This window comes from Periplaneta americana, chromosome 12 (assembly GCF_040183065.1).
Source record: "Periplaneta americana isolate PAMFEO1 chromosome 12, P.americana_PAMFEO1_priV1, whole genome shotgun sequence".
In the NCBI taxonomy this organism is placed as follows: domain Eukaryota; kingdom Metazoa; phylum Arthropoda; class Insecta; order Blattodea; family Blattidae; genus Periplaneta; species Periplaneta americana.
The window spans coordinates 67,205,692-67,231,819 of record NC_091128.1 but is presented as its reverse complement, the minus strand read 5'-3'; the positions used below and the strand labels follow the sequence as shown (position 1 = coordinate 67,231,819).

The window sequence follows — 26,128 nt, the reverse complement described above, 5'->3', positions numbered from 1 at the left end:
TTTTCTGTTGTTTTGTTTTATACAGATTCAGCAGGGCCTAGTCACATGGAGTGGGAGATGGCGGCTGCTCAACCCACTCCAAGAGCTCCGGAGACACGGGGAGATTGATAGTAAACCGAAGAGGAGAAAGATTCGCAGTCTTCGAGTACAATTGCATTGTTTGAGAGGAAGAGTTCTCAAGACTACGCAGAAAGAACCGAAGATACACACTGCCTTGCATGTACAAAGAGTAAGGTTCCTGGGCCATTATATGAACTGGTTAGAAATTGCATCTCTTCAGATGCACGGTGTGTACAGAGCTGAGGTCTGCATCGGACGTTTTCGCTCGAGCGCCAAGTAGTTCATATAATCCGATAGGTAGCGCACATGCATGATGGGTAAAATTGTCGCGAGCGATAAATCCTCGAAAAGTATAAGCCGAGCGTTAGGCATTCGTTCTTGTTACAGTGATGAACTAAGTAGTAACATCATAGATGTTTATCATTTCAAAACTTTGCAGTGTTTAACTAACCTCTCCATAGTACAACTACAAAACTTGCTTTAAAATGTAATATAAATGTTGTAGGTAAATGTTTTTTTTTTTTCTCCCACACAGGAGTGATTTTGTTTTTGCCACATCTGATAGATGTTATTGGATGTAAATGTAATTATTAAAAACGGAGAACACAATCATGATAATGCAAGAACTGTATCAAGTTTTCTAGTAATAGTAATAATAATAATCTTTAATAATTAGTGTATAAATCTTTGCGTCTGTAACAGTTGTGCAGCATGATTATTCGTTTTATTACATTTTCTGTGACGTTATCTCTGTACTAATATTGTTATTAATCTACTGCTATATCAATAATATTTTGTAAAACGTTTCTACATTGTCGCAGTATAGAGGCGGAATACTATGTATGGACCTATCATATTATAATATATTTGTAAATCAAATATTGAATATTTATTAATTAGCAATAATAATTGTATATCGAAGTTTTTCAAAATATTTTATTTATAACTTCATGTTACTGTTTTAGTAGGTTCCATTGGACTGTTCCATTAAACGTTTGTCATAAACGCAGAAAATAAAGCCTTATTTTTACCGTGTGAGCAAAACATATTGTATCTTATCTGTCGCCTTCCATACAAGATAAGACATTTCGGTGAGATGACCTTGTATTGTGCTTCTATTTATTACGAGCGTATCACGACCGATCTTATCTCACTCGAGGGTGCGACAATGCGACATTCGACCGAGTTCAAGCGAGCGATTTAACTCCATTGCAGTACTCTAGTACAGAGGAATCGGTGGTCACTGGAAATGAAAACAAAGGCTCTTAATATTTATTTACGGAGCCCAAGTTCCTATAGGATGATTAGGAAGTTATTAAATTTCCCTTCAAAGCCTACATTGCTTAGAGTATTGCAAAATTATACCACTGATGGTTTTAGTGATAAACTATTTGACATACAAAGGAATGCTTGTAGTAAGATGACAGACTGATAGACTCTGTTGCCTTATGTGGGATGAAATGTCTTTAAAAGCAAAATTGTGCTACAATAGTATTGAAGACATCGTAGATGGCTTTGAGAGATTTTCTGGCAATTATTCATCAGATATAATTGGCAACCAAGGTCTTGTGTTTATGGTTAGAGGTATTTACAGTAATTACAAACAAGTTCTGGGCTATTTATTAGCACATTCAAGCACCCCTGCTAATACATTAGTTGAACTTATTGTCAAAGCAATAGAGAAGCTGAGTAGTATTGGTTTAAAAGTAGTAGCTACTGTTTGCTATAAAGATATATTTTGAACAACTATACACCCACTAATTAAGAATCATTCAGTCTATTAAAATAATCAAATAGTACATTATAGGTTTCCCATTCTGTTTTCAATCAAGTGGAGCAAGTCAAATGGTACTCACTGATTTCTCCGTTGGATCCGGTGGTGCACTCCTCGTTCCACAGCGACAGATCTCGGCTCTGCAGCTGTTGCAAGCAGGGCGTGCAGAAGCTGTGCAGACACGACAGAACCCTGGGTTCTGTGAACTGGCGTTGACACAGCGGGCACAGGAAATCTTGCAGCTGACTTTCCAATTTTTCTGCCGGCATTCTGGAGAAATTACAGTTCTGTGGCTTGATTGCAAACATTGAGAGAACTGAGAACCCTTTGGGATGGATCCATCTTTCATCCAGAAAATTTAAATCCCAGGCAGCACAGGTTACCATGATCTGCGAAGAGACCTGACGCATTCAGTAACGAATCTCGTTAATGTATCACCTGCAGAGACTGTGCTATTTTCAATGCAGCCTGGTAAAATTAACGTAGTAGGCCTATATGCTCAGGGCTCCTACTAGGGTACGTACACGTTGGAGCAACGATAAACGATAAAAGAAACGATCTAGCGACGCTTTGGTATTATAAAAGAATCAAGTGTTCATATCGAAGCAACGAGGACGCGGGAAGCGAACATTTTGATTTATCAGTAGAAGACATTCTATACATCCACTTAATGAAAGAAGATATATAGGAAATATCAGCTGCTAGGTTCAAGGTTAATATAACTTAAATACGTACAAAATTAAACCCGTTTCTCATTCCAAAGATAGTATAAATTTGTTGTGTTGTGATTGGTTCTTGTGATCACATAACATATGACGAATAAATACACAACTGATCAATTTGCCAATATCTACAATAATTAATTTAATAAGCCGAAATAATAATAAATCGATTAATATTCGGATATATTGATAACCACCGGTAATTATATAGATTAATATTATCTTAATCAGAGATCATATGAACGACAAGAGCGAAGAAAATGGAACTTTTCTTTTTCGTCGCTTTTATCGTGTATCTTCGCTTTTATCGTTACTCCAATATGCACACCTCAGTGACAATGCATGCTTCAATTCTCTCTGATGTAGCATCGCTGCTTCTTTTATCGTTTATCGTCGCTCCAACGTGTACGTACCCTTAGATGTACTGACCGCTGGCGCGGTGTGTTGCTTCTCGGCGGCGGTAAGCAGCTATCCCCCACTATAAATCTGCAGTGCTTGGGAAAAGTGACATAAGTCAGTTTTCACAAACCTTTTTTGATAATTTATTGACAACTTACACTGGTTTATGTCGATTTGATTTTTTTCTGTATTAATTATTGTAATGGGAGGAATACCTATGTATTTTTTTCCAAGCGAACAGATGTTCCGTAAGTTGTCAATAGATTAAAAAAAAAAAAGTGTTTGTGGAAACTGACTTGTGTCACTTTTCCCGAGCACTACAGAAATATGCAGTTCTCACGGGGCAGTGTACGTTAAGGTGTATAAAAAAATCCGAAATTCAAAACGTAAGGGTGTACAAAAGTTATCTTCTAGTCTCTACTATAAGCATTAAAAAAAACTAGTCTTTGATTACATTTTTCACCGAGCCACAGAAGGTCTAAAGATTATCGTACAAAATAAAATTTGTATTTATTTTTTTATTTTCATAATTCTTCGGTACATGGTCAGTGGGGTTTAAGACACTTCCTTTTATATAATTTTTAGTTTCTGAAAAGCTATTAAAAAGATAAATTTAAGTTTTCATTTGATATTATATTGGGTGGAATACATGTCACAATACAGTTCAGCTTAAGTCTTATTTTCTAACATTTTGTCGGTATTAATAGTTTATGTCGACATATACCCTTAGTATCATCACTATATGATGTACTGAAGAAAATAATATTATGTCGACCACTTAAGATTTTTATGCCTCTGTACTTAAACTAACAGGTGCCAACATTGGAATAATGAGGAAGCTTGTAACATTTATATTTACACTGTGTTACATTGTAGAATATGAAAGAATAGATTAACGAGTTATTGAAAGTTTTGTTAAGATATTCTACAATAGAAAGAAAATGGTTGTACAAAAGCAAGCTCACATTGATAAAGTTATGTAGGTAAATGTTTTAATAGGGATATTTTCTGTAGGTATTTCTATTTTTAATATAAAATAGGAAAATTGACTCGCTCTGTAGATTAGAATCAAATTAAAATCATGATTTTAGTGAATGACATTTATTTACTACATACAACTGACTCCGTATAGGTTGTTTTTTTGTCAACTACAATAAAATTTTCTTTGAAATTCACTTCTCACAAAAGTAATAATACCAATATATACATGAAAGATATTTAATACACTGAATTCCTAAAACATTTTCAGTAACTCATTAATGCTCTTCTTTCATATTCTAGAATGTAACAACAGTGGAAATATAAATCTTACAAGCTTCCTCATTAATACGTGTTAGAATAGCACCTGTTAGTTTAAGTATAGAGGGATAAAAATCTTAAGTGGTCAACATAATATTTCTTCAGTACATCATAGTCTATAGAAGTGATGTTAAAGTAAGCGCATTTTTCTGACTTTGACGTCGTGCGCGGGCATCAAGCGCTAAGTTTGGAAAGAGGAAGGGTTGTGTATATGAATAAGCAGCCTGTTGGATTAAGAAAACAGTGGTGCACAAACTTCAAACGGAACGTGGAATTTTATGTCGTTATTTTTATATGGCTTCTTTCTGTTTGATATTATCTATATTGTCTGTAAAACAAAAGTACTAATACCAATTTCTTAATATTGCAGTTGTGTTTTAAACGTTAATAACATAATAAAGAGTTAAGCAGAAATATTCACATAAATTCCATAGTAGTACAACTATACTGTACTAAATGGATGAAATACATCAATCATAAAGAAAGTGATATCCCCCCCCCCCCAAAGAGATTGAGTATGACATGGTAAGTTGGGATTGATATTGATGGTACCTTTAGCCTTATAAAAGTAATCAATAAACTAATCAAAACAATATTACAGTACAAAGCAAAGTTACCTAGGTGCTGTATATGTTTTAAGTGTAACTAATATTCCATAACAAAACTCTTATCGTATTATGCTTTTAAGGTGATATTGGTTAGCAACTTCCTAATATCTGAATATTAAATTATTTTCTCGAAATCTCCTGAAGCTATAGAGCTTACATTTTTACAACACATGGGCACATATCTTTTGCTTATGATGTAACAGTAGTGTTGCTTTGTTAATTTATTTCCTTACAAACAATTTTCATGCGAATATTTTCAAAATTTTCAATACACTATCTTCAGTAATACGTATTTACATATATTAGATTTACGAAATCATTCTGTAAGGCTACTAAATAAATAGGCCTATATCTGAAAATTTCATTTTTCTATAAAAGAAGTTGAGAAAATATTTCTTTTGGATAAAAAATTAAACTTGTGAAAAATGAGCATTAAAATTAAAACTTACATTCTTATAATGCACTTATACTTCTCAGACAAATCTAAAAATTAACATGGATACAGTTTTAATAAGTTCTCTTCGCTTTAACTATTGAATCAGTGCTGGCTATCCCTGAATATAGCTCGACCAAGCGGCATGTGCTACCACTTTCGTCTGCCTCTTTCCTTTCCGCTGTAAAGCGCTCAGGCTCTCCTGAGCTCTAAAGCGCGCGCTTGCTCCTATGGACATCAATTGACATCACTGGTCTATAGTGATGATACTAAAGACACATTTCAACATAAATCGTTAATACCGACAAAATGTTAGAAAATAAGACTTAAAGCAAATTGATCATTTTACTGTATTATGATTTTATGCTTATTCCATCCAAACATAAATCCGTAATATTAAATGGAAACTTAAGTTTATCCTTTTAATAGCTTTTCAGAAACTAAAAATTGTAAAAAAGAAGTGAATTAAGCCCCATTGATTATGCACCGAAGAATAAATGGAAATAAAAAATAAATAAAACTTTTACTTTATACCTAATCTTTAGACCTTCTGCGGCTCGGGTAAAAGTATTTCTAGGAGGTCGAAATTTTTTGTGCGAAATGTTGGAATCATAATGAAACTTTTACGAACTCTTAAAGTTTTAATATCGGAAAAAAAAGTCGGCCTTTTTCGATACGCCCTAGTGTAGATGGTTAGACAGCTGACTCTGGAGCAACATGTTTTTGTGTGTAAAGTTTATTATAAATACGAATCAGCTCGTCGTGTTCGTAAGGAATTTATTCAGACGTTCCCTAGTCAATTACCTCCTTCCAGAACTGCAATTTATGATATTGTGAACAGATCTGAATCTACTGGTTCAGAGCAAAACAAAAAGCACAAGCGAAAACGTACAGTTCTAACAAAGAACAAATTAGGCCAATTGGGCGCATATCTTGAACGATCGCCAACAAATTCTCTCTCGAAATTAGCATAAGTGGGAGTTTCAGTGTCTTCTGTGCATAAAGCAACAAAATTGTTAAAACTGAAGCATTGGAAGTGCACACGTGTCCATTGCTTACAACAAGGCGATGAGTAGCACGAGTGCGTTATTGTGAGTTTTTTTCACAGTGACTGAAGGTTTCAAAGACCCACAGCTCGTGTTCTTTTCAGACGAAGCATAGTTCCAACTGACTGGTCGTATAAACAATCAAAACACTCGCTATTGGTGTTCTGAAAATTCATATTGTGTTACAAGAAATCCCTCTTCATGATAGGAAAGTTGGAGTTTGGTGTGCTGTTAGCGGAAGACGAATAATCGGTCTGATTTTTTTTTATGAGAAAACAGTAAATGCAGAGAGGTACAAAAATTATATTTTGACTCCATTTTTTCACCAGCTGACGGAAGAAGAGAAATCGTATTATGGACGAACTAAAGGAAAACATAACAAATGAAATCAGAAACATTACAGTGGCCGAACTTAATCGTGACAAACAGAATGTGTGTTTCCCGATACAACATCTGTTTAGTCAAGGGAGGACAACATTTCTAGCATTTTCTATAAGGTATGATTTTATACACGTTTTAAGTAGCGGGGTAACGTACGAGTGCGGCCGACTGCGACATGCCCAAACGCCTAGGTGCAAAATACCGCGCCAGCGGTCAGTGCATATAATATAATTCCTGTAGATATGTGTGAGAGAAGTATAAAGATTGTGTAAATAACGAAAGAACTAACATGCTTCGAATAACAATACTGCAGAGATGGCCTGTTTTTATTCAACGCAGGGAAATAACAGAACATTTCGCTGAAAGTATGTGGTTATGTTTTTTCTGAGATCAGCAGTCTGTATTATCTTTATATAGGCCTATAATAGGAACTCGCTTAATTCTTTAAAAATTTCCCTGCATATATTGCATAAAAATATTTAATATTGAATGCTTAGAGCAATTTTGCTAATGAAATTCTCAAGAAAACTCTAAAAGCTGTATAATTTAAGAAAATGTTAAGAACTACTTAATTTCTCGCAAATGAATACGTTTGTTTTTGCAAACATTTCTAAGTTGGGCCTATGTAGAATTTCGAAGACCGTCAAAAGTTGCATATTTTGTTATAGCATATTTAAATGTTAAAAAATTATAGTTCGTCTACATTATCTTAAAACCGTAATTTTTTGACAGTTGAAAAAATTACCTAAACTAAAAAAAGTTAGTGTCCAAGCTCCCTTTTATATTATTACATAATAGGAACTCGTTTGTTTAAAAATCCCTGCATATAGTGTACCAAAATGTTCAATATTGAATGTTTAGAGCAGTCTTCTTAATGAAATTCACAGAAAAAAATCTAAAACCTGTAGAAATTGAACAAGAACTTAATTTTTCACGAACGAATATAGGCCTATAGAGTGGAAGTGAAGTAACCCTGCAGATTTTCAGAGCGAATAGCTCATGTTGTATGTAATTAAAAAGTGTAATACTACGAATATATTGGTGGAGAATTCATAATTTTCTCAGAAAAAATGTCCCACCCCCCAAAGTTTAATACTCCCTTATTCGGTAACTACTGTGAGATTTTTGTCCATATCGATTTCAATTACTTGGACAGTTTTCTTGCAAATTTAATTTTAAAACCATTAATTTTAAGCTACTAAACGATGCGAGGAGATTGCAACGTCATAGCCAGGGAGGAAGGAGGGAGACAGACCTGAGTTCGTTGATCTCTTACATCTGTATTACGAGAAGTAAGAGGACTGTTTTAGCGGCGATGTTGCCAGACTGTTGAAGCTTACCAATTAATTTTCTAATTAAAATCACAAAACTTAATATAGGGTTTCTACACCTTTAAGCGTACCCTATCGTCCCTTTCAATCTGCAGGATTATTTCACTTCTACCCTTGTATTTATTTTTGCAATTATAGCGAACTGTTTCAATCGAAAGTGAACAATGATTTATTATAATCGACATACTCTTAACAATTTAGCTTAAATGCTTCAAATTTGAGTTTTTGTGATTGGTTTAATTTTAAGTACCGGTATGTCTAGAACACCGCAGTCTCGAGGAAGACCGGAAAGACCAAAAGCTGACATATGTGAGGTGAGTGGCGTAAAGTCAGAAAATGGAAACTTTATTGTGAGTGGTTTACGGGCCAATAGGAGGAGAGGAAGGGTAACATGACCTACGAGATACCACGTGACAAAACTGAATATTTTTGCACCTTCCCTTGAAAATATGACTGATATGTGTATAGTCCATTCGCTTTCGTAAGCGACGTCGCACCTCAGTAAAATTGAGCTGCAGTATCTCCACTCAAGCGAAACAAACCCCCAACCTCCACTCCTGGAAATATTAGTGTTGAACAAGAGTTTCATAATCGGCACGCATAATAAACTGAAGTGTTAGTACAGTCTATGCAACAAATATCAGCTCATAGCTTCAGTGCAGTTTGTATCTTTTACTCCTCGCTCATCCAGTGCAGTTTACATGGTAAGTGATTAACCGTCCGGTTTCTTTGCAGTGCAGTTTACCATTTTCCAGTGCAATTTACAATCGCCCCCACTCCTCGCCAGCTACTGAACACGTAGCTACAGAATAAAGGTTGTGTAAATCTTTAAACTTGGTGTTATCAACAGCCACGGGAAAACACACCATAGTGTAACTTTCATTCATAATTATTTAATACTCAATATAAACAAAATACATATTATTTCTGTGATAAATAACATAACATGCATTAAGTCAACTCCTCGACATAAAAATATGGATTGTTTGCTTGATAAACTTAATAACATGAATCACAAACATTCCATTCATACGTATTAGGAATGAAATATAACCACATATAGTCTATATTATAACAACATTGAACATAGTAATATTAATGGAATACACGAACATAAATAGACTGTATATACACACATAATATAGGCCTACACAAGTGTTTCCAATGTAAGGAATAATCGCAGTTATGATATTGTATGAGAGGATTTGGACAAGTAGCTCGGATATGTCTTTTTTTAGTAGGTTATTTTACGACGCTTTATCAACATCTTAGGTTATTTAGCGTCTGAATGAGATGAAGGTAATAATGCCGGTGAAATGAGTCCGGGGCCCAGCACCGATAGTTACCCAGCATTCTCTCATATTGAGTTGAGGGAAAATTCCGGAAAAAACTTCAATCAGGTAACTTGCCCCAACCGGAAATCGAACCCGGGCCACCTGGTTTCGCGGCCAGACGCGCTAACCGTTACTCCACAGATATGTCAAACCTTGTATTTAGAAAGAATTTTTTATGTGATTCGTGTTATTAAGTTTATCGAGCAAACAATCCATATTTTTTTATGTCGAGAAGTTGGCCTAATGCAACAGTCACCAGCACAGTGCACCCTCGGGCTAGCGTCTCTTCCCGCGGATAAGACATTGCACTAGCGTGCATCCGTGGCTGCTGGCAGGTATGCTCTCTCCTCTTCCTGTTGCACGACGGGGCATAATACGAAGCATTGTTTACTCTTTACCCATTTCAGCAAATGCTGACGACCACTGGCCTAATGCATATTATGTTATTTATTACAGAAATCATATATATTTTGTTTATATTGGGTATTAAATAATTGTGAATAAAATTACAATATGTATGTTTTCCCTTGGTTGATGATAAAACCAATTAATAGCTACGAGTTTAAAGGTTTGGACAACCCTTACACTCTTGCACTATAGCTACGTGTTCAGTAGCTGGGAAGGAGTGGAGATCGGGGTTTGTTTCGCTTGAGTGGAGATGTTGCTGCTCGAGTCTGCTAAGGTGAGATGTCTCTTATACCTGATTCACATGGGGAAGTTTACAGGAGTCAAGTGCTTGAAGCCTCTAAACTTGACACCATATTTGTGATCACACGGAGACATTAAACTTGAAACCATGTTTCACAATTCACACGTAAAAAACGCGCGCTGAATGTTGTAAGCTTGGACGTACACTGTTTTTAAGTTTTTTCTCCCTTTTTGCGAACCACTTCTACATTAATGTTACGGACACCTTATTATTAAGTTTCATAACAAGTTTCTGAAATAATTCCCTCTTGTTTAATTTTAATTTTTATTATTATGGAAGTATTTCTCGTGCTGTATACATTCCACAGAAGTTCGTACATCGCATGCAAATCTAAAAATGTTACAATAAGGTGTATATATACTGTATATTTTATTTATTAATTTATTATGACATGGAAAGGTACACAGGCTAGATGCCCATGAAAGACCTTCTTCACATAAATATACTGTACATGAACAATTTAACTTACCCTTATAAAATAGGTATATGCAACTCATTAGCAATAGAAATAAAAGAAATAAAAACATGAAAGAGATGTAGCTTATAATTATTCAGTATTGACAAAAAAATTAATAGGGCCAAAACAAGGGAAAAGTAGTGATTCTTTTTTTCGATCTAGAGCTATGAAATGCCAAATTTATTCTATATATATATATATATATATATATATATATATATATATATATATATATATATATATATTTGGAGGGATATAAACTGGAATTAGTTTGAGTATTTCAGCGGAATCGGTATTATTTTTGTTCATAATTTTCTGAGAAATATCATCGAGTATGTCGTTCTTCTGTGATTGAACGTATGGAAACCAAAAATTCATCTCAATAATCTAAGTATTGGGATCTGGAATGGACAAGGTATTTTGAGTATCTTATAATACAGGAACCAAAGGATTTTATTCTGTATCAACTCGATAGAATGAACGTTGTTTTTGCAACGAGGATTCCAAATCATTGTAGCAGATTCCACTTGCTTCTAACCAGGTGTAGACCTAACCTAAAAACACGTGGTTGCTTGAATAATTTCGAATTACAAATCCAAGTGATTTGTAAGCAAAATTAGTAATTGTTTAACTGTGTAGTTTGAAAGTTAAATTAATCTCAAATTCGATACCTAAATTAATTAGCTATTCATTTAAACAATCACACACTATCCACAATATCTGCTTGGAAGTTGCTATAAGTTAGAATTCACACGAGGAAAGTGGTGGAGTCAAGTTGATCACGTAACGGGAAAGTGGACACAAAAGTTGACGAGTCGTCAACTCAAATTCTGCTTGTTCGCCAAGTCAAAACTTGACTGTCTCGACCATATCACACGGAGAAAGTTGAAGGAAAGTTGAGTTGCTTCAAACACTTGACTCCTGTAAACTATCCCCGTGTGAATTGGCCTTTACGAAAGCGAATGGATTAGGCCTACACATTCTGCTGAGCTCGTCACTTTAGTTGCGAAAAGGAGAATGATCACTTAATTCAATGTTGCCTCAACGGTAAAGTTAAACTTCCAGCAATTCGACAGTATATTACACTTTAAACATTGTATGCAAAGAACCTCTTGGAGATATCAGAGAGCGAAATCATTGAAGGTAAGATCTAATATTTTCAAATTATTAAAATCTGGATGTAGGAAATACAATAACTACGATGTTTCAAAATTAAATACAAGTTTCCGTCACGTGCTACTAGTATACTTACAATATCTGCTGTCTTAAGATCAGGCTCCATCCATCCATCCATCCAGTCACCTTCATCAATATAAACATCCATCCACCCACCTGCTCAACCATCCATCCATCCATCCATCCATCCATCCGTCCATCCATCCATCCATCTTACGTTTTTATCCATTCCAGAACTGACGTTGGACATGTTTCAGATATGACCGCGATGGCAACATGTCTGCGTACTGGCCAATAGATAGCAGAAAATTGGAAATCCAATGTACCATAGTCGACCTATGACCTCGAAGTTAAAGCGACTATGAATGAAATAAAAAAAAAAACATTTTGTCTTATGCGTCTTTTTAGCCACAAAATTTCTACAACAGATGATAAAGAAATAACTGCCAGGAATGTAAGTGCGAAGTCCAGAATAGTTTTTATCTCGTGTGAATCGAAGAGATACTCTAGGAATAATATATTATGCTGTGATTTAAATTAATAAATTGATTTCTTCAGTCACGTGACATTCTCTTATAATATTTTATTGTAATAAAAAAGGCGCAATTTCTTGACGTAGAATTACGTCTTTCTTCCCACTAGGAACTATCTGTTACATAAAAATACAACTCCTCTTGTTCTCCTCGTAATCTCCTTGTTTTCCCCTTCTTCTCATTGTATTCCTTGTATTGCCCTTGCTCTCAACTTATTCTCCTTCTCCTTTTTCTTCATATTTTCCTTTTTCTCTTTGCCTTCCCCTTGTTTTTCTTGCATACTCCTTCCATTTCTTCTTGAATTCTCCTTGTTGTCCTTGACTTGCTCTTGTTCTCTTTGCATTCCCCTTGTTCACTTTGTATTTTCCTTGTTCTCCTTTCATTCCCGTTATTCTCCTTGCAGCCCATTTCTTTTGTTCACCTTGTATTCTATTCGTCCTTTTTGCATTCTCCCTGTTCTCCTTATAGTCTTGTTTTCCTCATGTTTTTCTTGTGTTCCCTTTGTTCTCCCTGTATTCCTCTTGTTATCTTGGTAGTCTATTGTTTTATTTAACTTGCTTTCTCATTGTTTTCTTTAAATTCCCCCTGTTCTCCTTCCATTCGCCTGTTGTCTTTGCATTCTTCCTGTTCTTCTTGTATTCACCTTATTCTTCTTGTATTCTCATTGTTCTCCTTTAGCCTATTCCCCTTGCTATCCTTGTCTACTCTCGATTTTTAAGTTTTAGAATTTATTATATAAGATTAATAATTATTGTATTTCCAATTAAAATAACTCACTTTTAGTAGAAAATAAAATTCATGTGCGTTCGCATTTGAGTCCTGATATATGACTGACAAAGATGAATGTTAAAACAGTGCATTAAAAAGTTTTCTGAAAGCTTTGAAAGGTTATACGTTGCTAGACAGAAAACGTAACAATGATACAAGGAACAAATTACACATACAGAGAAGCTATTTGTAACACTAACCAAGATGAGACAGTGGATGTCCTATAAAAAAAGGTGTGACAAATTGTTATTTGAAGCCGAAACAGATAATTAAACCTAAGCACGATGGCTATGCTGACCATAGCTGATGACGATGATGATGATGACGATAATGATACATTTGGTTAAGGAGATAATAAAACAGATTTTATATGGTCTAACAGACAAACATTGGCCTTTTAAGCAAACATGCACAATCACAAAGGAACAATATAAACATTATTTCAATGACCGCCTATTCCGCTGGAAGTTATTTTGAGAATTCCAGGATTAAACAACCTTTAAAGAAAACACTTGGAACACAGTGTTAGTGTTGGAAACCTTCAGCCGGGGAAGACGTATGGCAGCAATTAATGCCACTCTTAGGGTATTTGTTAAGTCTCTGTCTTCAACAGTTCAGCTTTATTACAAAAGGGTAATGGATACAGTCAGAGACATGCAATTCCGCTTTGTTTGTGAGTGTTATGGCAAAGAATCACTACTTCTGGGCACCATGAGTTGACATTCGTCCTTGGTGGTCTAATGGTTAACATGTTTGACATGTTTACGGGTGCAAAATCAGTCCAGTGCACTTAGTTCTTTTAAGAGAGTTCAAACACTTAGCTTGAGCCGCGAACATGCATTTTTATTAATTAATAAAATGTATGAAATTATTATACAGAGATCAGAAAAATTTTGCACACTACTAGAACATTACATGACCTTTCCTAGGCCTAAATTATTTGACTTATGATTAACTGCTGAGAATAAAAAGGGAATGAAATTTGCATATTTGTTCATACCATTAAAAACTGTCAAAACCATAAATCTGAAAATTAGAAACTTTAACTTTTCTGATGCACACGGACAACCTAATCATATGGTTTGCACTTGAAATTGAAATGGACGACATGTTCATGGAAACAATAAGTAGTGGGGAAATTGAGACAGCCTTAAGGAGTATAGCATTTCAGAGGCGTATACTGGTTAAAGGGTTTGGGCTACCGCTGACCCTATTATTACACAAAATATATCTAACAATTACTTTAATTTTAATTACTATGGTAAAACTAATAATACAAAATTATTACATTATGTTATATTATAAACTTTTTCTTTTGTAATTTCCTTGGGCTACCGCCGGTAGCCCCGGTAGCCCGCAAAATACGCCCCTGATTTAGCAATAGATACATCACTTGGCCCTGATCACATCATTGAGAGAGTAATTAAAAATAAAACAGCAACAGAAATAATAGCTTCTATCGCTACAGGAATGTTAAAAACTGGCTTCGTACCCTCCAAGTTTAAACAAGCCCGAACCATATTAATCCATAAAAGTGGTGATATAATGGATTTAACAAACTGGAAGCCTATCACAATATGTTCAGTGATCAGAAGAGTAATTGAACGGGTACTTTATCGACGTATCCGCGAATTCGTGAGTTTTAACCCCAACCAAAGAGGTTTCACCAACTCCTCTGGTACTCACATCAACACTGCAATTCTAGATTCTCTGCTACTTGAAACCAAAACAAATGCAAAAGATTTGGTTATTATTTTCATTGATATAAGGAAAGCTTTTGATAACATAGGTCATAACCACTTAAAAAATACCTTAAACGCATTACCTATTCCAACTAAACTCACAAATCTGGTCTTCAGCTTATAGACAAGCAATATCAGAACGATTCAATCTAACAATGGTAAAACAAAACCCATCACCATATTCAGAGGTGTGTTACAAGGTTCCCCTTTGTCACCTACTCTTTTCACTCTATGCATTGACCATATTTTGAACGAACTTAGTGAACACGACATGACTACTCAGTATAGATTTAACTTAAGTCCATCTGAAGATCAATTAACTGCAATGGGCTTCGCAGATGATATTGTTATCATTGGTAAAGACAAAAAATCCCCTTTAACACTCTTCAATCACGCAGTTCAACAATTCCATTAAATCGGACTAGATATTAACATTAACAAGTGTAAAGGCATGTGTATTAAAAAGGGTCAGCTGTTTGAAGAAAATTTCCACATCTCGTCTGGAAATGAAATAGCTAGTTTGCAAAGAGGTGACGTCATTCGCTATCTAGGAGTCAATTTTTGTGATGAGATTAATTTTGATCCTCTTTCAACATTGACTAAGAACAAATGTAGAATTGCTTATTTCTTCACCACACTTACAAGCGGATCAAAAATACAACATCATTAACACCTCAATCTGTCCTAGTCTAATATATCCATTTCAGACAGTGCCTCCAAAAAAATTATAATAAATTCATAGTGGATGCAGATATTATAATAAGGGGTGTGCTGAAAGAAATACTGCAACTGTCTGACCTTCTTATAGATATGTTGTATACAGACACAGAATTCAAGGGATTAAGTTTATTTTGTTCAGCATGGGAATTATACTTACAACATATAAATGCATGTAAGATATTGCTTAAATCCAATAATTCCTTCCTACATGCTACAAGGCAATTATTCCAAGAAATTACATCCAGTCTCCCAGCACTCAATATCACCGAATCAGCAAATATTTTAGACAAATACGGCACTGCAGATACGCGAACGGTACGGCAAGTATAAAGAGAAAACGCGTTTGAGAACTGGAGCCAAAAAAACGTAAAGGCAAAGCGTGCTCTTATACCAACAATACGTCCCGGCCAATAAGTGGATCCGGAATCGCAAAGGTCTTTCCTGTAGTGAGTGGAGGGAAGCAATCAAGAAGAATGCGAACGCATCTGTGTGCGTAGTGCACCTGGCAGGTCTTGGGGCAGTAACCTCTGTCGTCGTTGCGACAGGGAGGTTGAAACCCTTGCCCATGTCCTGGGCGCCTGTCCACACGGTGAAATTTTACGAAATACGCGGCATCATACAGTAAGATCTATAATAGCAATTGCCTTAAGGAACAAAGGTTATTCAGTATATGAAGAAGTACACGGCATATCTAGTGAGGGCAATAATCGAAGAATCGACATAATTGCATTTAAACCTCCCTCTCTTGTAGGTTACATCATAGACCCTACTGTGAGATTTGAATCGTATGAACACCAGCCAGAAGAAGTGCACGAGGAAAAAATGAATATATATGAACTTTCCATCAGTTTTTATGACAAATACCATCTGGAATCCATCGTCATTACTGGACTAATGATAGGAGCCCGTGGGGCCATACCCCGGTTCCTAGTCGACTTCTGTAAATATTTTGGCCTGCATAAAGATATTTTAAGAGATCTAACAATTGCAACACTCAAAGGATCAATAGCTATTGTCAGGCATCATACATATGGACCATGACTTTAATTCGCATCTTCTTGACGTCACTCCATTTATTATCATGTGCTTCAATCTAATTCAAATTGTTATTTTTCACTCTAACAACAATGTATCACTAAGCCTCAAGCCATTTACTCTATTTATTGTATCGTGGTACTCTTTGTCAATGGCAACCTGTAGTGGTTACAGGAAGAAATAAATATAAAATACAGTTAGTATCATAACAACTATGAAGTGTATAGAACCATACAATTTATTTAAATCTTAGTAATTAAAAATATTTTTTATCACATGATATTTTCGATTAATGATGGTTATTGGTCACAGTACAGTACTTTGTATCCTAACGTGGTTCAACCCCTACGAACTGCAGAGAAGTGCGTGTGTGTGTGTGTGTGTGTGTGAAAAATGTCATGCAAATTAAACCATAATAGTGATTTTTTTTGTAAAATACTATGAAAAAATATGCAACATTTATTTCCATTTTATTTACAATTAATCTCAACTAATGGTAACTCATGTTCAAAAAGAAAACCCACTGAATGTTCTATCATTGTGGAAACTTTTTCTGATCCTTGTAAAATACGAGGGACAATCAGAATGTAACGCTATCTTTTTTTTTCTCTTCTAATTTACAAGAAAATTTAATGAAATTTACATAGTATAACAACCAAAATATTCATGATTAATTTGGCACTTTTCAATGTCATCTTCGTCTTTTTCCACAGTTTTTATCCGCCTTGAAACAAAAGTATGTATTCCGGTGCTGTAAAAATCACGGTCCTTCTTCCTCAGCCATTGGTGTACTGAATTTTTCAGGGTATCTTCATCTTCAAAGTGATATCGCGATGAGCTTACTTTAATGAACCGAACAGATGGAAGTCCGATGGTGTTAGGTCAGGGCTATATGGTGGATTAAGCAAGACTTCCCAACCAATTTTGCAATCTCGGAAGTGATGTATTGACTGGTGTGTGGTCTTGCATTGTCGTGCAAAAGAAGCATATCCGTGTAGCTTTTGATGGGCGAACTCGCCGAAGACGTGCTTTATTCTTCTTGAGGGTTTCGACGTATTGGACAGAATTTATTGTGCGCCGTGCTCCAAAAAATCATTCAGAATTACACCCTCCGCATCCCAAAAGACTGTCGCTATAACTTTCCCTGCAAATTGCACAGTTTTGAATTTTTCTTCTTCGGCGTCGTTGTGTGATGCCATTTCATTGGCTGCCTCTTGGACTAAGGTTAAAAAAAATGAACCAAAGTCTCATCTCCAGTCAAAATTTTCACCAAGAACTCCTCCCCCTCCACACTGAACCGCTGCAACAGATCGGAGGCTATTATTTTCCTTGCCTCTTTATTCTGGTCGGTCAACATTTTTGGTACCCAACGTGCACAAACTTTAGAGTAGCCCAATTTATCAATAATGGCCATTACACTGTCTTTACCGATGGAGAGCATGCGACACATTCATCTGTTGTTACCTTGCAGTCATCATGAATGATCGCGTCGACTCACTGGATGTTGCATGGAGTCAATGCAGTTGCCGGCCGGACGCTTCGCTTTCCATCAGCCAACGGTGTTCCAGTTTCTGTACAGCGACGAACCCTCGTCTAATAGTGCTGATATCTATTTTGCATCTCCATAAACCTTCTTCAGCCTTTCATGAATGCGAATGAACGTTTCACCTTCCGCATTCAGGAATTCCATCACAGCACGCTGTCTTATACGTACGTCGAATAATCAGTGGCGGCTGTTCCAGTGAAGTAGGTGAGGGCCACCTTCACCTCGTTTTCCGTGCTTTAGCCTAACAAAATAATTATATTTTATCAATAAATTAAAATAAAATGCATTCCTCACTAAACTATATTTTGCTCTACTTTTTAATCTGTCTTGTTCGGCTTAATCCACGCAGTTACCCTCCTTCTGAACTACTTCAGGAGAACCCCTCACTCGTCAGGCCACGTGGCTAGCAGAGCAGGTAGTGAGAGATGTCGATGTTGAAGATCCGAAGGAGACTTTCCTTATCGCCTTCAGTAAACAAACCCGGTTGCCATGACAACGACTTGCTTACTGTGAATTGTCGAATCTTTCTGCGAGGCTATTTTGAAGGTCTGTCGAAGAGCCGTTCATCTGGTTTCTCTCTTCTCGTACGAGCATTAGACCAGCAAACTGTAATATTTTGCAACTAAATAAAAATATATAAAATATTGTGTAAATAAATTAAATATTGTTTAAATTTAAGATATAACATATATATTTCGCTATTTTTTTTTAACGTTAGCATCTTTTGAATATTATGTTTTGTGTATATTTTGAGTATTATGTAATAAAGAAAGTTAGCATAAAATTTGAAATTACGTTGTAGTCTATACGTAGTCTTCGTCGTGACAAGTGCAGTGAAGTGTTACGGTGTTAGCAAGTGTATTAATACGATGAAAACATGAATCAGTTAAACGCTTTAGTGTGTAATCTTTTGGAGACACCGTCCTGTCATTGTTCTGCAGAAGATAAACAAGATATTTTAAAATACGGCAGACCGATACCTCACATTAATATATAACTGTGGAGCGAAGTGTAAGATAAAAGATTTGAAAGCGGTATGAGAAACGTAATTTTATCTCTACGGATTTATTTGTGGTGTTTGTTTTTTTTTATGGTAATGCATCGGTGAAAATCCTAAAATTTGTATTTATTTACCTATGAACTTCAAATTTTTACTAGATCATGACAATGCTACGTTAGTACAACACACCAAATTGCATTGGTGTATAATGTACAATTCCTGAGATATTAACTTTTGATTAAATGTTTAATAGCCAAATTTATATTTCATCAATATGCACCATACGATGAACGCTTTCAAATATTTGTTAACATTAAATGTAATAAATTTAATTTAATATTTGCCTCATAAGACCAATATAAAGAAACTGAATTGGAATTTTTAAGAAACTGTTGTTACTTTTCTTTTAAAGAATGTTTAAATATTGATATGTTTTTATTTCGCATTTTATATTATCTGCCATATATTTTTTAAAATTATATGATCGTTATTAGCACTATGAAAGAAAGCCCGAATCAGATTTTTAGTTCAATATTTATATACAATTCCTGAAAATTTAAAGAAATTGCATGGAAACTGTATTGCGTAGTGAATTTTTAATGCAACAAAATGGTGAAAAAGATATTAGAGAAAATTAATTTTAAAATTCTTTTTTTTTTTAAATCGGTTATTTTACGACTTTGTATCAACATCTTAGATTATTTAGCGTCAAAATAAGATGAAGGTGATAATGCCGGTGAAATGAGTCCGAGGTCCAGCACCGAAAGTTGCCTAGCATTTGCTCAAATTGAGTTGAGGGAAAACCCCGTTAAAAACCTCAACCAGGTAACTTGCCCCGACCAGGATTCGAACCCGGGCCATCTGGTTTCGCGGTCAGACGCGCTAACCGTTAATCCACAGGTGTGGACCAATTTTAAAATTCAAATGTGTAAAACTACATTATCATCATCCTTATCTCTGATTGAGGTTCTAGCTGATGTGTACTTCTTATCAGGCAGTAGGCCTACTCCACAATTGGAATTATCTTAGAGGAAGAACAATAATAATAATTATTATTATTGTTGATATACATCTGAAGTCTGATTAGTGTAATATGTAGCTAGTCGGCGATGTATGCAAAGGAGGGGGAAAGGAACTGACCATCCTACCCCATTACCTCCTGGCTTAGGTGCCTCATGAGTGGTGCCTTGTTGGTGTTACTTGTGAGGTTCAGACCTGTCTTTGGACAGTTGACTAAATAACAACAATCATCATCCTGTTGCTCTAGAACTTTCCAGAGGAGGGCTCATATTAAAATAGAAAGTTTCCATAATAAAATACGACAAACTAAAAAACGTATTCTTCCATTTTCGACCAAAAGTTCACCGATACATTGCCTTAAGTTTTATATTCAACAGAATATTGCTTTGATTTAAGTGTAGCTGCATGATTTTACTATATCTTGGAAGTCGCATGTTCTGAAGTTGATTTAAAATACAAATAGGCCTACAGCTTATGAATATGTGATTTTGAATTTTGTTATAGAAAAATAATATTTCTTCATTTGTTGTGGATGCCTTTAATTTGATGTATTGTATAAAATGTTGTGTTAGATTTTTGTCTTTTTTATATCATGTGGACTTATGATATATAACTTATTGTGTAGAAGTTTTATTGGAACAATGAATTCTTCGGTGTTAAGGGGGCGTAACCTTCGAAATGTTGCAAATTCGTATGTATTATAGTCTATGCTGTGAACTTAATGAAATTTAAGAAAATTGTGAATATTACATTAATCCAATATGGCCACCGCACAGCTTACAAAGTCGTTCACAACGTTATCAATGACGTCACGGCTATCCATCGATTTCAGGAAATGATCTAGTATTCTATTGACCTTCATCTAATTTATCTGGCACGAGCCGCCACTGACGTCGATGTTAGCTATTTTCTAAACTGATGCAGTGCTGCCATCTATTGACTTAGAAAGCTGTTACTGCAGTGGATTGTAGAAGAAGGATTGAGGAATCGAGCCAAATTAAACATTTTCACATTACCAACTTATTTAAGGAGAAAAAAAAATAGGAAACATTACTTTCTGACTGACCCGTGTAGTTCCATAGATACTGTTAATTAAGGAAAATGCATGCTCACAATTCAGACTAGGTGTATGAGCCCCTTAAAAGGGACGAAAAGCATAAAATGGCTTCTTTGGAAAGTAAATAAAGCCCGGAAGTCCGTATCGTCCATTTACGGCACTTAATATAATTCTATCCATAAATGAGAGCAGAAAAAATTTATTTTTCTATGTCATAATTAAGAGGTATACCAAACTTCTCCCGTAAGAGCAGCATACGTGCGTGTGGTGTTGTCCTATCTGTAGCCTGTAATCCATGTATTCTTTCAATACAACATGAGTTGGTATTACTTCATGGTCTGGATTGGCGAGTTCACTTTTGCGAGCTGTGTTGAATAGCTACGCAAACTTGATACACGATTCTTCCAGACAGATAGGTGAACAGGACTCTTTCTCTTGCTAATACAATTAATCTCTTCAAATGTTTTGCTTCATATTCGGCTTGGTGGTTTATTTGAGGAAATATATGCGAAAGGCACGTTGTACTTTTCTCGATTTCTTTTGACATGAATACGTCTCTGTTCGAGGTACAGATGAGAAAATGTCACATTCTTAGCGTAACATGAAGTTCAGGAAGACTCCGCTAAATCCTACACTTGCCAACGAGTACTCCCGCTTCCAGCTGTGGAGAGTTCATAATCTACTTGCAATTGATTAGGCGACGAGCGTTATCTGCATATAATCGAACACTGTTAAAGATGTCATGCAATAAACATATATTAAATAATATAAACCATCCTATCTAATTATACACGAATAGAATATACATCTTGATTACAACAACTTTAAATTAAAGGTTCCTGATAAGACTCTTCAGACAATTGCATCAACCATTTTAAAATCTTCATTGAACATCATCAATCACCACCTCTATTCATCTTTATAATATTCAATGTATATTATTTATTTTCAATAAATTTTTATCGTTTTGATAGCTACCCAATCTTGTCGCAGAATATTCTTTTTTAAAATTTCATTATGTATTTTTTTAAACATTAATTTACATTTTCTTTTTTGTTCATTTGAATTGATTAGGATGAAGATATTTTAAATCCAAGATTTGGACGGCTATCATTTCGATGATATTCTCTCTCTATTACTTAGGAATAAAAATATGTATAGGCCTATGACTTTCACGTGTTAAATTGAACTAAGTTTAAAAATACCTTAGTTATCTAGTTTCGGCTTGGGACCCATCTTCAGAACTGTATGGTCCTTGCGTCTTCTGGTGTCTTCGCCCCCCAGTGGGAGTGCGTTTGTATTGTGCAGTGTGGAGTCAATTAGTGTCTGTTCTGAAATTCAGTTGTATGTTGAGGATTTGTTGTGAGTGTGTTTTTGTGTATCTGCATATTTCGTATTGTTTTAGTGTGTTTAGTTTCTGGTTTTTCGGTTGGATATGTAAAATATCCATTTCTATGTCTATGTTGCTTTAGGTATGGTTATCGTTTGTGATGTGTATACAAACTCACATGCAATAGCTACAACAACTTCTACATCGGACAGACAGGCAGATCATTTCAAACACGTTACAAAGAACATATCACAGCCATAACCAAATCACACAACACTTCCACATACGCAGAAAACATCACAAACGCCAACCACACTACAGTAACATAAACACAGACATGGAAATTCTACATATCCAACCGAAAAAAACAGAAACAAAACACACCAGAACAATACGAAATATACAAAAACACAACCATAATAAATCCTCAACACACAACTGAATTTCAGAACACACACTATTTGACTCCACACTACACAACACAAACACATCCACACTAGGGGCGAAAACATCGGAAGACACAAGGACCATGCAGTTATGAAGGTGGCTCCCAAGCGAAATTAGTCAACTAATGTATTTTTAAACTTGTTCAAGTTAACACGTGAAAGTCATAGACTATACATATTTTTAGTCCTAAATAGAATAAAAAAATACAATAAAACAGAGACTTATTCATGCAGTCATGGGGATTGTGTGAATTCCTTGTCAATGTTCTTTGTTAAGAGGACACATCAACTCTCCTCTTGTAAAATAACCATTTTCCAGGATCAGGTTTTTTGGTGAAAATGTTTAACATTTTTCGTTAAAATTTAATAAAATGTAGTAAGCCTACTTATGGTTAAAAACGTGACGTGAAAATAATGCAGTTATTTCATCATATAGTGTCATACTCTTATACAGAGTGTCCCAAATTCATGTATAGGCCTACATTCTTTGAAATACTATTTCACAGCAAAGAATTGAGATAGATATACGATTTTTGCGGTTTATGATTCAGAAGGCAGTGGAAAGCATGGGAACATGTTCATCTGTTTATAAACAAACATGACGGTGCAATTATCGTTCGATGAACGTAAGTGGATACTGAAATGTTATTGAAAAGTGGAGAATGTTGTTGAGGTTCAACGACGTTAGAGGATTGAATTTGGAACACAACCACTAACAAGGTTAAGTATCACAAGAATCCGGGACAAGTTTGAAGTCAACGGAACGGTGCAAGATGTGTTGAAAGGGCGGAGCGAAAGAAAGAGAATTTACATCGATAACGAGAGTGTTGATGCAGTCATGCAGGCTTTTGCACAATCACCAAAGAAGTCAATGAGGCAAAGTTATCGTGAGATTGGTATCAGAAAATCCAGTGTTCATCGAATTTTGCGAGCTAAAAAATGGAAGCCTTATATTCTGAGACTTCTCCACGCACTAAATGAGAACGACCCAGAGATGAATTGGACGAAGAGGATCGCCGGATTTAACCCCTCCGGATTTCTACCTATTGAGAATTCTAAAGGACACAGTGTACGTCACAAAACCACAAACACTGGAGGAACTGAGAGTTCTGATTGAACATGCCTACAATGATATTCCACTAGCAACAATCCAGTTGGTATGTCTCTCTGTTGTACGTCGTTGTTGGGAGTGTACTGTGGCGGAAGGGGGCCATTTTAAACATGTACGGGCTTAAGGATTACAAAACTGCAAAAATCGTGTTTCTGTCTCATCTCGTTGCTGAGAAATAGTATTTCAAAATGTGTATACATCAATTTGGGACACTCTGCATATTTACAAACTTAATTAACAATAACCTTATACACAGTATTGTATGTGAAATATTCATGAGAAAATAAAGCTGTTAAAATAATGATGATGATGAATATATTAATACTACTACTACTACTACTACTACTACTACTACTACTACTACTACTACTAATAATAATAATAATAATAACAATAATAATAATAATTATTATTATTATTATTACCCGTTTTAAATCACCTTTATTTCACATAACTCAGTTTTATACAAAAACCCAACCATACATTTAATGTTCCTTAGGACATTAAGAAAAACAATAGAATTCCCAAATAATAATTATTTGTATCCCTTTTCTTTTGCAGCTAATAGCATCGGAACTTCACAGCTATCAGTAGTATGGGATTAGATAAATGCAAACAAGATGAAGACCATGGTTATCGGGAGAAAAATGAAGAAGATAAACGTACGAATTCTAAATGAGGCAGTAGAGCAAATGGATATTTCAAATACTATAAGCCATAATATGAACTGCTGCCAGAAAGTCAAAATGAGGATAGCAATGGCAAAGGAAGCTTTTAAAAGAAAAAGGAGCATCTTGTGAAGGTCCTGGAAATAGAACAAAGGAAGAGACTAGTGAAGTGTTTTGTGTGGAGTGCGGCATTGTATGGGCCAGAAACATGGACATTATGACGAAATGAAGAGAAAGGACTAGAAGCACTTAAAATGCGGATATGGAGAGAATGGAGCGTGTGAAATGGACAGACAGACTAAGAAATGTAGCTGTGCTGGAAAGAGTGAGTGTAGAAAGAATGATGCTGAAACTGATCAGGAAGAGAAAAAGGAATTGGTTGGGTCACTGTCTGGGAAGAAGCTGCCTACTGAAGGATGCACTGGAAAGAATGGTAAACGGGAGAAAAGTTCGTGGCAGAAGAAGATATCAGATGATAAGACTACATTAAAATAATATATTAATCAATATGCGGAGAAAAAAGAGAAAGGCAGAAAACAGAAAATATTGGATAATGCTGAGTTTGCAGTGAAAGACCTGCCATTGGGCAGAAAACTATGAATGAATGAATGAATGAATGATTTTTCGGAATTAATTTATACTGTATTTATTACAATTATTTTTAAAAAGTGCTCTTTTTCGTTTTTATTTCAGAAATAAAGATTTTTTTTTGGAGGAACACCCATCTTCCGCGAAAATTCGCGATAAATTTACTGCCATAAATCAGTCGTACTTATGATAAAACCCATACTTTTTAGTGCATCTCTCGATAAAAAAGAAACTTGTCCTGCATATGACTATAGCAACATTAATTACCCTGTCTGTCTTAAACAAATCTTTGAGAGTTACTATATCGACTAATATAGGCTGTGTCTAATTTTGTAATTCATCGACCAATTCAAGCATAGGCGTATTCAAATTCATGAACTTATCCATACATCTGCTTGTCTGTTAATCCTGCATACTTCTCAGTTTACACTTCCATTATATTCTTTATCTTTACGTAAGAGCCATAAAAATAATTTTCTGTCTTCTTAGCATCCCCTTGTAATATGTGGCAATACTCCGGTGCGAGAAGACTTCGTTCAACGCGTTTTAGTTATGTAATCACACGTGGCTCGCAATAAACAAAACGAAACATTTCTGAAGCATGGACGCATTTATTTTCTATCAGCGTCACAAAGGTCCTGTGTGCTCTCTGAGAGAATCCATTGTGACGTCAGGGGAGTAAATGGAGGGACTGGATGGTTGGTTTCATTTAAACGAGGCAGGCCATGTTTTAGTATTTCACTTCCAGAATAGCATCAGGGAGTTCCTCTCTCAAGACGCGGGGAATGAATTATGGCGCATTCAAGTATCGGAACATGATCATTGGTTCTCTTCC

At 35.4% G+C, this 26,128-nt stretch overlaps 1 protein-coding gene across 3 annotated transcripts in view; it reads right to left on the bottom strand.

The window, feature by feature from the left end:
* The window catches only part of LOC138710512 (E3 ubiquitin-protein ligase TRIM45), a 178,029-nt gene that overhangs the window by 107,436 nt on the left and 44,465 nt on the right, over window positions 1-26,128 (bottom strand). For 2 of the 3 annotated variants that reach the window (XM_069841461.1, XM_069841459.1), the window contains exon 2: window positions 1,917-2,104. In XM_069841461.1, the coding sequence (XP_069697562.1) occupies window positions 1,917-2,103 (187 nt within the window). In that variant the 5' untranslated portion in view covers window position 2,104. Of the gene's footprint in view, window positions 1-1,916; window positions 2,224-26,128 lie in introns of all 3 variants that reach the window. The other variant, XM_069841460.1, reaches the window with a different exon arrangement.